Below are 14,198 nucleotides of genomic sequence, written 5' to 3'. Positions count from 1 at the left end.
TTTTCTTGTCTGTTTGATAGCTCATTTTTCTTCATCACTTAATAATATTCCATTGTGTGAACGTATCAGAGATATCCATTCACGTTTTGCAAAAACATCTTGGTTGCTTCCAAGTCTTGGCCATTATAAATAAAACTTCTATGAATGATGTGTGTAGGTCCTTGTTTTAATATAAAATACAATTGATGGATCATTGTATTCACTATTTGTGGGTCTATTTTGGTTTCTCTAATCTACTCCATTCATCTATTTGTCTAATACTTTATCAATACTACACTGTCTTGAATAATTTAGCTATATAGTAAGTCATAAGCTCAAGTGTCATTTCTCTGACTTTATTCTTTTCAATTTTCATTTTAATTTTCTTGGATCTTTTGGTTTCCTGATAAGTATTACCATCAGTTTGCCAATGTACATAAAACAACTTACTGGATATTTTATTGGCATTGTGTTAAATCTATAAATCATGTTGGGAAAAGCTGACTCAACAATTTTGAGTCTTCTTATCCTTGAATATTAAATAGCTGCATTTATTTAGAACTTTCATTTCTTTCATCATACATTTATAGACTTCCTCATTAATATTACACATTTTGTTCATTTATACCTAATATTTCAAATTTTTGTTCTCAATATAAACAGTGTTGCCTTTTAAATTTTAAATTTCAATTGTTCATAACTAAGGTGTAAGAAAGCAATTGATTTTTGTGTACTAACCTTGAAATCTGCAATCTTGCTATAACTGCTCACTAGTTCAAGGAGATTTTCACTGATTCTTTGGGATTTTCCCATATAGACAATCATGTTATCCAGTAACAAAGTTTATTTCTTTCTTATGAACCTGTATACATTTTTTTCTCTTTCTTGTCTTGTAGCATTAAGGTTTGCAGTATGATTTTAAGGAGGGAGAGTGAGATAGAGGAGAGAGTCTTGCCTGGTTCCTGATCATAGGGAGAAACATTCAATTTCTCACAGTGAAGTAGGATGTTAGCAATAGACCTTTAATAATTTTTCATTTGGTTTTGAGTCAGTTCTCCTTTCCTAGTTTGCAGAAAGTTTTTTTTTTTTTTAATCATGAATGTGTGTATGGTTTTATCAAAAGGTCTTTTAGTTTTTATTGATATGACCATATGTTTTTTTAGCATGAAAGTATGGATTACATTAATTTGTTTTCATTTGTTGAATCAGTCATACATATCTGGGATAAATTCCACTTGGTCATTATGTATGATTATTTTTATACATATTAAGTACATTAGATTTGCCAATACTTTGCTGGAACTTCTTACATCTATGTTTTATGAGAGGCATTAATCTGTCCTTTTCTTTTCTTGTAATGTATTTGATGTTGGATTATGGTTAGCTTCAACGAATGAGTTAAGAAATGTTCTTTCTGCTTCTATTTTCTGGAAAAATGTATAAAGAATTCATAGATTTTCTTTAAATGTTGAAATAGTGTTTTCTGTTTTGGAAGGCTAAAATTGATTCAATTTCTTTAATAGTTATTGGCCTATTTGGATATCTATTTCTCCTTGTGCAAATTTTGATATATTTGAGCTTTCAAAGAATTTCATCTAAGTTATCATTTTTATGGATTTTGTGGTTCATTATTTCCATTTAATGAACATGGTCTCATTATTTAAGTCCTCTCTTTTATATCTAATTGTCATAATTCAATAATTTACGACACTACTCTTGTTTTCCTCAACTCTGGCTAGAAGTTTGTTGTGGTTTAGGTATGAGGCATTCCCCAAAAGCTCATGTTTGAGACAATGCAAGAGATTTAAGAGGTGAAGTGATTAAATTATGAAAGCCATAACCTAATTGCTGATTAATTCACTGATATGGATTAACTGAGTGGTAACTATAGGCAGGCAGGGTGTGGCTGGAGAAAGTAGGTCATTTGAAGGCATGAATTTGCCCTTTATTTTTTTGTCCCTGGGGAGAGGAGCTCTTCCTGCTTACTTGTTGCCTTCTCTTGAGCTCCTTCTATCTACCATACCCTTTTGCCATGATATTCTGCCTTACCTGGGGCACAGAACTATGGAGTCAGCTAGCTGTGGACTGGATCTCTAAAACTGTGAGTCAAAATAAACTTTTCCTCCTTTAAGTCGTTTTTGTTAGATCTTTGGTAACAGCAGCAACAATAACAAAAAATTTAATAAAATAAGTCTCATCAATTTTATTGATTTTTTTTCAAAGAACTAGCTTTGGGTCTTGTTGATTTTTAAATTTTTTTTTTTATTTTTACAGACTGCATTTTGATTCATTGTACATGAATTGGGTACAAATTTTCGTTTCTATAATTGTGCATGATGTAGATTCATACCATTCGTGTAATCATACATGTGCATAGGGTAATGATGTCTGTCTTATCCACCATCTTTCATACTCACACCCCCTCCAATGTTTGTTTAGTAGCTCAATTCACAATAGCTAGATTGTGGAACCAACCTAGATGCCCTTCAATTGACAAATGGAAAAAGAAACTGTGGTATATATACACAATGGAATATTATTCAGACATAAAGAAGAATATTATGGCATTTGCAGATAAATGGTTGGAAATGGAGAATATCATGCAAAGTGAAATAAGCCAATCCTGAAAACACCAAAGACCAAATGTTCATTTATTTATATTGTTTCCTACTTATTATTCCATTGATTTCTGCTCTGATTTTTAGGATTTCTTTTCTTCTGCAAACTTTGGATTAAATTTGTTTCCTTTTCTAATTTCCTAAGGTAGAAGCTTAGCTTATTAGTTTTAGATCTTCCTCCTTTTCTAATATATTCATTCGCTGACATAAATGTCCCTCAAAGTACTACACTTGCTGCATCCCACAATTTTAAAATTATATTTTCATTTAAATTTATTTCTAATTATGATTAAATCTCTGGAGGTTTCTTCCTTTTCCATATTTAGCAATGTGGTATTTAATCTCCACTTTGGAATTTTATAGTTATCTTTATGTTACTGATTTCTAATTCAAATTTAATTTGGTCTGTGATCATATTTTGCATTATTAATACTCTTTTATTTGATAATGTAGGTTGTATGGCTTAGAATGTGGTCTACTTGGTGAATGGTTTATATGACCTTGAGAAGCATGTGTATTCTACTGTTATTAGATGAAGTATGCCATAAATGTTTATTAAATCCTTTTAAAGCTAATCAGTTCAACTATATCCTTACTGGTTTTCTGCCTACTAAATATAACCATTACTGATAGGAAGGTATAGAAATATCTGATTATAATTCTGGATTCATCTATTTTTCTTTGTAACACCATCAGTTTTTTCTCACATATTTTAATATTCTAATAGATGCATACATAGTGTTTTATGTATTGCTTTAGAAATGACCCCTTCATAATTGAAGGTTCCTCTTTATTCCTGATCATATTACTTGCTCTGAAGTCTGGTTTGTCTGAAATTAATATATAGCTATGTTGCTAATTAAAAATATTTCTAACATGGTCTACCACCCTCCATCCTTTTTACTTTTAGTCTGTCTCTGTCTTTATAGTTAGTTTCCTATAAACAACATTTCGTTGTACCCTTTATTTTAACCACTTTGACAATCTGTTTAATTGGTATAATTAGATTTTTCACATGTATAGTCATTATTAATATAGTTGGTTAAATGTCTACAGTAGTGTTATCAGGTTTTGTTTTGTTTGTATGTTTGTTTGTTTGTTTTGGTGCCTGGGATTGAACTCAGGGACACTCGACCACTGACCCACATCTCCAGCCCTATTTTGTATTTTATTTAGAGACAAGGTCTCACCAAGTTGCTTAGTGTCTCACTTTAGCTGAAGCTGGCTTTGAACTCTTGATCCTCCTGCCTCAGCCTCCCGAGCTAAGATAACTCACGCCTGGCTGGTATCAGTTTTATATTTGTTTCTCTTATTCTTTTTTCCTCTACTCTTATTCTGCCTTCTCTGATATTAATTGAATATTTTATATTATTAAATTTTCTCTTTTTATATATTGGTTACACTTAAACATTTTTGGTGGTAGCTCTGGAGTTTTCAATATACATTTATAACTCATATAAGGTCACTTTCAAATAGCACCACATTCTTTCACAGGTAGTACTGGTGCCATAAAACCAAGTATTCCCCATTCCTTCATTCTGTCTCTTGGTAACTGCTGTCATTAATTGTGCCTATGTATCAGCATAATCAACATATTATTGCTATTGTTTTGAATAAATTTGCCTGTTAAGACAATTAAGAATAACAAAAATATAGGATTTTATTTTTATCTTCATTTAGCCATATTCCAATACTCTTCTTTTTGATGATTCAAATTTCTGACATATATGATTTTCATTTTCTCTAAAGATCTGTTTTTGACATTTTCACTTTCTACTGGTGACAAATTCCCTCAGTTTTTGCTTGTCTAAGTTTTATTTTACCTTCACTTTTGAAGAATAATTTTGGTGGATACAGCATTTTAGGTGGGTGGTTGTTTTCTTTCAACACCTTGAGTATTTCACTCCACATTCTTCTTCCTCAAATGGTTTTTAAAGAGAAATCAGATGTTTTTCTTATTCTTATTCTTCTATAGTTAAGGCATTTTCTTTTGTTCACATCTTTCAAGACATTTTTTTTGTTTGTGATGTACTAAAGTTAGAATATGATGTATCTAAATACAGTTTTTTTAGTATTTATTCTGCTTGATGTTCTTTGAGCTTCCTGGAGGTATAGATTGGCATTTGTCATTAATTTTAGAAAATTATCAGTTATCAGTACTTTGAGAATTTCTGATGGTCCCTTCTTCTCTTTCTGGTTTCCATTACATATATAATTTCCCTTTTTGCAATTGTACCTCAGTTCTTAAATGTTTTGTTGTATTTCTTTTTATTCACTTTCTCTTTGCATTTCAGCTTAGCATTTCTGTCATCATGTGTTTGAGCTCACTGATTCTTTCTTTGGCTACTTCTAGTCTACAGTCTCAAAAGCATTATTCATGTCTATACAGTGCTTTAATTTCTAGCATTTACTTTTTACTCTTAAATTTTTCCATCTCTCTTGTTTATTACTTATCTATTAATGCGTGTTATACAGTTTCTCCATCAGAGCCCTTAAAAATTAATTAAAATTATTTTATATTCCCATTCTGATGATTCCAAAATTTCTGCCATATCTGAATCTACTTCGTATGCTTGCATTATGGCTTCAAACTATGGGAGATTTTGTTAGTTTATAGCATACCTTGTAATTTTGTTGTTGTTGTTGTCGTCATTGTTCTTGTTGAAAATCAGATAAAATGTATTGGGTTAAATAAACTGAGATTAAAAGGCCTTTGATGTGAGATGTTCTGTTTACCTGGTTAAGGGTTAGGCTATGTTTGCTGTTCATTATAGTTGCAAGTGTCAAAGAATAAAACTTCCTCTAGTGTCCTAGATTTTTGTCTCCACTGTTTTGCTAGCAATGGCTTCTTAAAGAGGATCTGAGCTTTGCAGTTATTTCAGCTGAAATTCCTTGTTATCACATAGGAGTCTGATTGATATGGTGGGAATCATTCCATAATTCTATGATGAAGTTTCAGTCTCTTAATGAGCCTATCCCCCTGGACTATTATCTTCATAAGTGTTTCTCAGGTTCACCGCCCTTTAGGTAACACAGGAAAGCTAGAAGGGCCTGAAGTTGGGTGTTTCCCTTTTCCCAGTTAGGTTAGGCCTTGGTAAATTTTAAATAGTTTAGGTTCTGATAAACTAGTTTCCCCTGAAGGCAGATTTTTGAAAAGGAGAACAGAATGTTCTGGGCTCATTTTAAAATTATTACCTTTTCCTTTCAACCTGCCTGAAGCATAAGGGGACCTTTATCTAATTTTCACCCTGAGAACTGGTTCTGCTCCTCTGGGCTGTAGGCAAAACTTGTGAAAATGTGAGGTCTCTCTAAGATTGTGTACCGTGGAGTTTTTAAATTCTCAATTTCATGCACAATGGGCCTCTAGAAATTCATCAATCACAGTTTTTTTTAATTTGTCCTAACTGATGCATAAAAACATAAACATTGTACATATTAATGGGATACCATGTAATGTGTTAGTATGGGAACTCATTGCATTCAATTGTAGTTTAAGTGTTTCTGCTGGTACTGGCACAAGCTCTTGAGATTTTGATACAAGTACACAGCGGGCAGAAGTTTGTCCTGTGACTTTGATTACCTAATTGACATAAGAGTTGATAATTTCTCATTAGTTCAACATATTTTTTAAGTGAGGAAGGAAGTGACAATTTCCGCACTCTTTCTAATATTAGGTTTAATAATTGTTCTAACTAAAATTATTTTTGAAGGTAGTAATTTCTGCCCCCAAAATTATTTTCTCTTGTTCACTGCTACAGTAAATTGCCTTAAATATTATTTATTGGATTCTTTCATTATCATCCCCATAGATATATGCATGTTTCCAAACTCACCAAATTGTGTCAAGTACATAAGGTGCAATTTTTTGGTATATCAATTACACCCTAAAGAAGCTATTAAAAATAAATTCAAATGCATGTGGCTTTTCTATCCCCACCCCATGTTAATCCTTGTAATGAGATACTTCTGAGGTCATTTGAAATATATCCCAAGATCCCCTCATCTGTATCCTCCATTCTAAAACCCATCTATTTAGTGTTTCTCTTTCATGCATTCTGCAAAAACCTGCTCCTATCTTCTCTTATGGAAAACCCTCCATCTTTCCTTTTGTCTACCCAGTTTCTCAAGCCTTTTCTAGGTAAGTTAGATAGTTTCTTCCTCCTTTGAAATTGTTATAAGCAAAACTGTACTACCATGCTTTACTTAATTTTTCCTATGTTTTCAACTCTTTAAATTTTGTCTACTCATTTGAATTTTAAAGTTTAATGGAGTCAGAGACCAGAGTTTCTAATGTTTACATTTCTCTTATACCAAATATCTAGCCCGTAGCTAGACACTTATTATAAACTCGCAAGGAATCATTGATGAATTGTTACATATCAATATTTGGTAGGAAATTATGACTGCTCTGCAGAGTGATTTGTAGACATAAACACCAACCTTCTGTTTAATTCCAAAAAAGCAAGTCACCTCTAGATTTTTAAGAGCTGATAATTAAGACACCTCATATATATTAATAGATGGACCAAGGATCATTTTTCAAATCCTCTCTCCAAATTCTTTCTGCAGCCTGTGAAGAGCTGTTTTTGGAAACTGCATTAGAAATGCAGAAGGAAAGGTTTGGTCGTGAGGCTCAAGATCAGCTTTCTGTCCCATGCCTGGCAGAGGTTGTGGCTGACTTTCATGTGAAGCTTTAAATCATCCTGAATTTGTGATGCCTAAAAAGCTTCTGGAAATACAGGTTACCCATTGCAGGTTATATAGAGCTAAAATAATTGAATGTGGTGATATTTACCAGTAGTAGGGAGGAAATGGAGAGAGCAAAATCAGTGTAAACCTAAAAATAGTAAATTTCTAATTTTTCCTTGGGGGAAAAATAGTAAAGTGGAAACTACACCTTTAGTCTGAAAGAAAAACTCTTATCAGAAAGACTAACAGATGTACTCTCCAAAATTCAGTTAAGATCTCAGTGGTTCAGGAGCTGAGACAGGAGAATCACAAATTCAAGATAAGCCTCAGCAACTTAACAAGGCCCAAAGCAACTTAGTGAAACACTGTCTCAAAAAAATCAGTGAAGAAAATCTTACACTCAACTTTTGTACAATATTATGTACATCTATGTGCATAAATGTAATGGACAAGAAAAAAACTTACTTGAACTACAAATGCCAGTATTATCAACTCTCAGGTATGGACACTGTTGGAAGAGAACATAAACAGGGTTTATTTAAAAAAAAATCTGTTTTGAAAATAATTTGGGCTTAAGATTTCAGTACAGGATATTCTTAGATTCTGGAAACTCTCTTCCACTAACCCTACTTTATGCCCTTCCTCCCCTCAAAAAGAAGCCAGAGATGTTAAACCAAGTCAACCCTAAATGTCAATATAAATATAAATACAAATATTTTTGTTGAAGTCAAAATTGAAACAATTTACTATCAGATAATGAAATGTTTATGCATAATAACATTCCTTTGCATGTGCATAACACTATTTACTTAAATCACATTAACCCATTTCACTCTCACGATGAAGTTAAGGTAAGTATATCAGTTTTTTTCCCCAACATAAATATGAGTTAAATTAAGGCACAATTTAGTTAATGATTTTGTAAGGACCCCCAGCTTGAGTTCCAATGAGAGGCCTGGATTTAGAACCCAGCTTTTTCCTGAGTACAGTTGCCTTTTCCAACTTATGCACAATGCTAGCAACTTAGGGGACCTCTCTACACTCATATTCATATGTCCAAAATGAAGATAAGAAAAATACATTCTACTTTCATATATAACTAAGAAGAACAAATGAAAAAGTAAATAAAGGACAAAACATCACAAAACAACAAAAAGAATTACTTCCGGTTCCCCAATTGTTCTTATGAAATATTTTATTCTTCCAAATCTATGTATTTGAGGACATGTACTAGAACTTGCAGGATTGCCACAACTTTGTCTTGTTACTGGCTCCCTCTTTGGCAAAAGGCAGCAGAATAGAGAAAAATCAATAGGGTACCCATTTTCTTCTCACTCAGGAGAAAATTAATTACTAGTAAGAATAGAATTCTTCAAATAATCAAAAGCTGCACCACTTAGGAAAGAATTCCAGAAAATCAACTTCTCTACAAAGAACACTCATTGCTGGCTATTCTAGACCCTTTGCAACTTCGTTTGAGAAAGCAAAGAGCTAAATGCCATAGAAAGTATGTTATTCTTGTGAAGGGGCAAAGAAGAAGGGTAATTGTGGAGCATCTTCTGGAGAAATCAGGGCCATGATAGTGGTGGAGTGATCATCATTGGGAGATTAGGGAGCCCTGCACATTACTGCATTAGACAACTAGCAAGAGAAAAGAAGAGAACAGGCTACTCACTGGTATTTTAAAATTGAAGGCCACTCTCACCACCTTTAATTTACTTTTCATATGTATGGCAACCATTTTACTCCCTAAAACTCTAACCTCTAATGCAAAACCTATATTCCTGAAAATTTGTTTTTCCTTCATGCCATAACACAAAAAAATTACAATTAGTTCTCATAAACTCAGTTTAGAATATGGAAGCCACTGTTCCATCTTTTTTGTCACACAAATCATGTTGGCTTTGTTTATCATGTTAATATTTTGTGTTGCTGAGTGCATTACTCCTTTTCTTTCTTCTTGTCCTTCAGGTCAAGACACACTTTTTGTATTTTCTTATTTGGGGGTGCACATATACATACATCTAGGCAGAACTCTCTGTGCCCATCAGAGACCTAGGTTGGGGCAACTGTGTAACCATCTGTAGACTTTACATAGATGCTTTCTGCCAAAAATAAATTGATTCAACCAAGAATACTGTCTTTATTTCAGACTCCTCAAAGAGCATCTTGGAGAAAAAGAAGTTGAATTGACACTCATCTTTGATTCAGTGGTGGAGGCTGACCTGGCTAATTATACCTGCCATGTAGAAAACCGAAATGGACGGAAACATGCCAGTGTACTTCTGCGTAAAAAGGGTACTTCTTTTTATAGCTATAACTATCTTTAGTTTAGCCACCAATAGCTATTAAAGTTAGATGTTTCCTGTATTGTATTATGTAGTATCAATTTCTGTTGATCATTTTGTCTAAGGAACAATATTTCTCATCTGCATATCAGTGTAAAATGCCTATGACCTTCAGTATCACTAGGAAATAAATTAATGAAATTAAATATTACTATCTGAAAAATCAATAGAGATGAAATGTACCTTGATTATAATCATGTTACATTAAATTTGATATATACTGTCATTCAATATTTTGTATATATTTCACCTTCTTTTTACTTATTTTATTTAAACAAAATGCTAGAAATTGTATTATCATATGAAAAACAAAGTTGTTCTTTTACTCCCAGACTGAAACTTAAATAAAATAATTAATACTGCCATATAACCTTCAATTATTAATATAAAGACTATAAGCTATATTTTGTAACATGGTATTAAGAGGTCTTTCATAGGTCCATATACTCCTAAATAGTTTGGCATTTATGGAGATCCCAGTTCTAGACTGGATAAATTGTGTCTAAAGACAAAGAAAAGAAACTCTAAATTTACAGACAGAGGAACAACAATTTCAGCAGCTAAATAAGTTTCTGAATTGGCTCTTACCTTGCCATGACTCTTGATTGCTGCAAAAGGCTAAATACTTTGTGTGAACATCTGGCAAAAGTTTTGTAAATGTAGCAGAACAAATGTTCTCAATCAGTGTTCCTGTTGCCTAGGTTATAGAGCAATAGAACCATTCAATCAGCAAGGTTACCATTTGTACCTCCTAGCCAGAATAGAATTTCTGTTTTCCAACCAGCCTTAATACTTGAGCATTACCAGAAGTTCTGGAAGAAAATGGGAAGTGTCATTATTTCAAGAATAATGCTTCTATCTCTCTAGCACCATTTCTTAACTCCATTGAACTTGATTCTGTCTTAAAATAAAGGACTATTTAAGTGTAAATGTGTCTAATATAGAAAGTGAAGTCAAGAAATCCAGGTTCAGCCATATGGTTCAGTAGGACTTTTTTGTCTGAATATAATTCCTCAATCTTAGTTTTCTCATCTGTAAAATAGGGGTTATAATATCTATCTTGTGGAGTTACTCTGAAGTTCAAATGATAATGATATAATGGATGTGAAATGTATTATGCCTAAATAATTTTTTGTTATATTGAACTTGGATAATTTCTCCTATGCACTAGGAAACCACTTAGTTCACCTACATGAAGGACAGGTACTCACCATGTCCAGATACCTTATGGCAAAGATCACTTTGTTCCTGTTTATTTCACTTTTATTTCAGGTTCAGAGATTCCCAAGCCATAGATGCTGCTGTACTTCTGTACTCAGCAATTTAGGCAGTGTCTGGCCACTAATAGGTACTTTGAATACATTCTTGCCAAATAAATAATTAAAATTCTATTTCATTATTGAGGGTTTATGTGTAGCAACCACCATGCTTGGTGTGGAGAATGGACTGCTGAATAAAAGGACATCTCACAAGTCTTGTGGAACTTATAGTCTTTGGGGAGGTGAGAATACAAAAAAAAAGCCATACATTAAACATTAAGCAAAAAAAAAAAAAAATCACACAAAAATTATATAATGTTACAATTAGAAACCTGCTATTAAGAAAAATAATGAGGGTACTATAATTTAGCCAGGGGAGAAAGACATAGTTTTATGTTAGTTTTCAGATAAAGCCATCCCTCTTTGCTAAGCAAGCAGCAAATACCATTCCTTAAAATTTCTAGAAATTTTACTCTAGTAAACAAGCCACTCTGTAAAACAATGCTACCTCCCATAGTTTCTACAAGTAAACCTGTCTAAAATCATGAATAACTGATGATATTAATTCTCATCTTTCTAGTATTTAAATATTGGGGTTACCAATATTTAAAATTGAATACCAATTTGTCTGCTTAACAATGCCATTTTGATATCTAGTAGCCATATCAAATTTAGCTCACCCCAAACAGGATTCCCAGTTTCTCCTCCATACATACCTCAGCCTTCTGTCTCTTTCTTCATCTCTATTGCCATCCTTCCAGTTCCTCAGGCCAAAATTTGTGGAGTCAGTCTTCACTTTACATTTTCTTTACTCACATCTTGTATGTAGTCCATCAAAAAAGATCCCATGACTCTACTTTCAAAGCCTATCTAGAATCTGATCACTTCCATCACTGCCCCCACTGTATTCTGACCTACTAGCATGAATTGAATGAAATCCCAAATCTTATTTATGACCTATAAGGCATTACACAATCTGCTTATTTCTCATCTCACTTTCTATAACACTCTGTCTCAATTGTCATACACACTAGCCCCCTTTCTACTTCTCATGCTCTTTAAGCACAGTCCTGCCTCAAATACTTCACACAGGCTATTGCATCTTCCTGAAATACTCTTCCCTCAGCTATCTCCATGACTCACTCCCTTATTTCACACAGTTCTCTTATTATATATTACCTACTCATTAGATCTTCCCTGGCCACCATATATGAAATATAATTATCCTTAATTTTATTTTTCTTTAACTTGTCTCTATTTCTTTTTTATTGTTTCTTTCATATTTGATATTATATTTACATATTTTTTGGCTTATTTTCTTTTTCCTCCACTACAAAGTAAACAGTGTGAGAACAGGAACTTTAACAACCTTATTTATCACTGCACCCCTAGTACATAAAACACAGTAAGTGCTCAAAAATATTCATCGGTTAAAAAATCTATCCATAGAGAACCAGGACAGTGGGGTAACAGATAAAATGATTAATAAACGTAAGATTTAATCTGTGCTCTTGCCTTGAATAGTCTGCCCTGGTTTACCTAAAAACATGTTTTCCTTTCAAAAATATTTACTTTCCAAGTTTTTATTCTCTTATTTTGTTTGTGTGTGTGTGTGTGTGTGCTATTGGGGATTGAACCCAGGAGCATTCTACTTCTGAGCTATGTCCCCAGCCTGTTTTTGCTTATTTGTTTATTTTCAAGAAGGATGTTCCTAAATTGGCTAGGTTGGCCTCAAATTTGCAATCCTCCTACCTCAGCCTACTGAGTCACTAGAATTACATGTGTATGCCACAATACCCACCTATACTTTTAAGTTTTGGTGTTGAAAACTCAAAGGTCTCAGGGACTAAGCAGTTAGAGAATATTTTTTAAACGGCCAAAATTTTAGAGTAACTGAAACATACATTAAAGAAATCATCCCTTGCTTTAAAGTGGGAAACCTCTGTTTTGTTCTAGAAGATTTATACTATGCTTGCTAGAATGTGGGCTCATGTATATGAGAGCTGGAAAGTTTTTAAGAAGCCGAAGGACTGGTTTTCATTTTTAAACATTAATATTCATTTTTTGAAACATTGTAAAGTCCAACAAAATAATTTTCCACCCATGATACACCAGTTTACCCTCTCCATTCTAGGTAGCAGTTATTTTTTTTTTTCACTTTTTCATTCTTGCAAAATGGTGCAGTTAATCCTTCCTCATTTAGTTTCATTAGAAGCTCACAACAGTATGGTAGAACCCTAAAGAAGAACAAGAATCCATATGATTCTACCCTAATTATTTTAGTCAGACCAAAGTTTTAGTTGTCTTGAGAAACTTCAGACATATCCTTTGGAATTAGATCTTCTTGGCTTTATCACAGCATAGACTGACCTCAGTGACTGTAGATTTCCCAACTAGAATATTAATAAGGTATTTTTTATGAAACAACAACTTTTTAATGAGCTGTAAGTCAAATATTTTAAATTTGCTAAGTAATTAATATGGATTAGAGGTGTCATGAATCCATTCTTAAACTAAAAAAGGCCTTCCGTAAAATGAAAACTCAAGTCTAACATACCCAATTAACAGGGTCAGGGTTTGTAAAAACATGATGTCCTTTACCTATGCATTTTCCACTTACACGTACCACTTTCTTCTTCTTGGATGAAACATTATCCAGTAAGTACAGCTAAATTTCAGTACAAGGTCTGTCCTAAATGTTTTCTTTGGTAGCAAGACTATGAACTTAGGCTAAAGAAATTCTCATATTTATTTCTGATTCTTTGCAAAGAAGAAAGATTTTTCCTATAAAACAGAGATGTATCACTGAATCCCTCTTTTCATTCCCAGTGCTCTTGTTATGCCCTAATTCTTCAAAATATATAGGAAGTTTTCTTTGTGTGTTCATGTTGCCATAAAAATGACCTTAGATCAAGTAATTTATAAAGAATAGAGACTTATTTCCCACAGCTCTGGAGGCTGTAGGGTCCAAAATCAAGGCACTGCTAGATTCATGTCTGGAAAGGATCCAGTCATCTTTTATATGTGAGAGCATATCAGAATGGCCTTTACCACCCATATTTCTGCCAATATTCAAATCAACACCACTTAGGTAATCTCTAAGAATAATGAGGTTTTCCCTATAGATCTCTTATTCTAAGCCTTCACCAAAATTTCTCAAAGCTCCTTTCATAGCAGTACACCTCAAAATTTGTCTAACCCATTACCCAAAGTCACTTCCACATTTTTAGAAGTTTGTTAGAGTAGCATCCTAACATCTCAGTACCAATTTCTTACTTAATCCATTTGACTGCTACAGCAAAATA

The 14,198-nt window shown here is 33.1% G+C and overlaps 1 protein-coding gene and 1 long non-coding RNA gene across 3 annotated transcripts in view; one reads left to right on the top strand and one right to left on the bottom strand.

Moving 5' to 3' along the window:
• LOC306651963 overlaps nt 1–14,198 on the bottom strand; it is a 318,748-nt gene that overhangs the window by 65,192 nt on the left and 239,358 nt on the right. The gene's annotated exons all lie outside the window — the stretch shown is intronic.
• Nucleotides 1–14,198, top strand: part of LOC306651960 (X-linked interleukin-1 receptor accessory protein-like 2) — a 36,208-nt gene that overhangs the window by 12,088 nt on the left and 9,922 nt on the right. For both annotated transcript variants that reach the window (XM_079124975.1, XM_079124974.1), the window contains exon 2: nt 9,439–9,584. In XM_079124975.1, coding sequence (XP_078981101.1) covers nt 9,439–9,584 — 146 coding nt within the window. The remainder of the gene's footprint in view (nt 1–9,438; nt 9,585–14,198) is intronic.

Source organism: Sciurus vulgaris (assembly GCF_902686455.1).
Source record: "Sciurus vulgaris genome assembly, chromosome: X".
NCBI lineage: Eukaryota > Metazoa > Chordata > Mammalia > Rodentia > Sciuridae > Sciurus > Sciurus vulgaris.
This window is presented reverse-complemented; position numbering and strand designations above follow the sequence as displayed.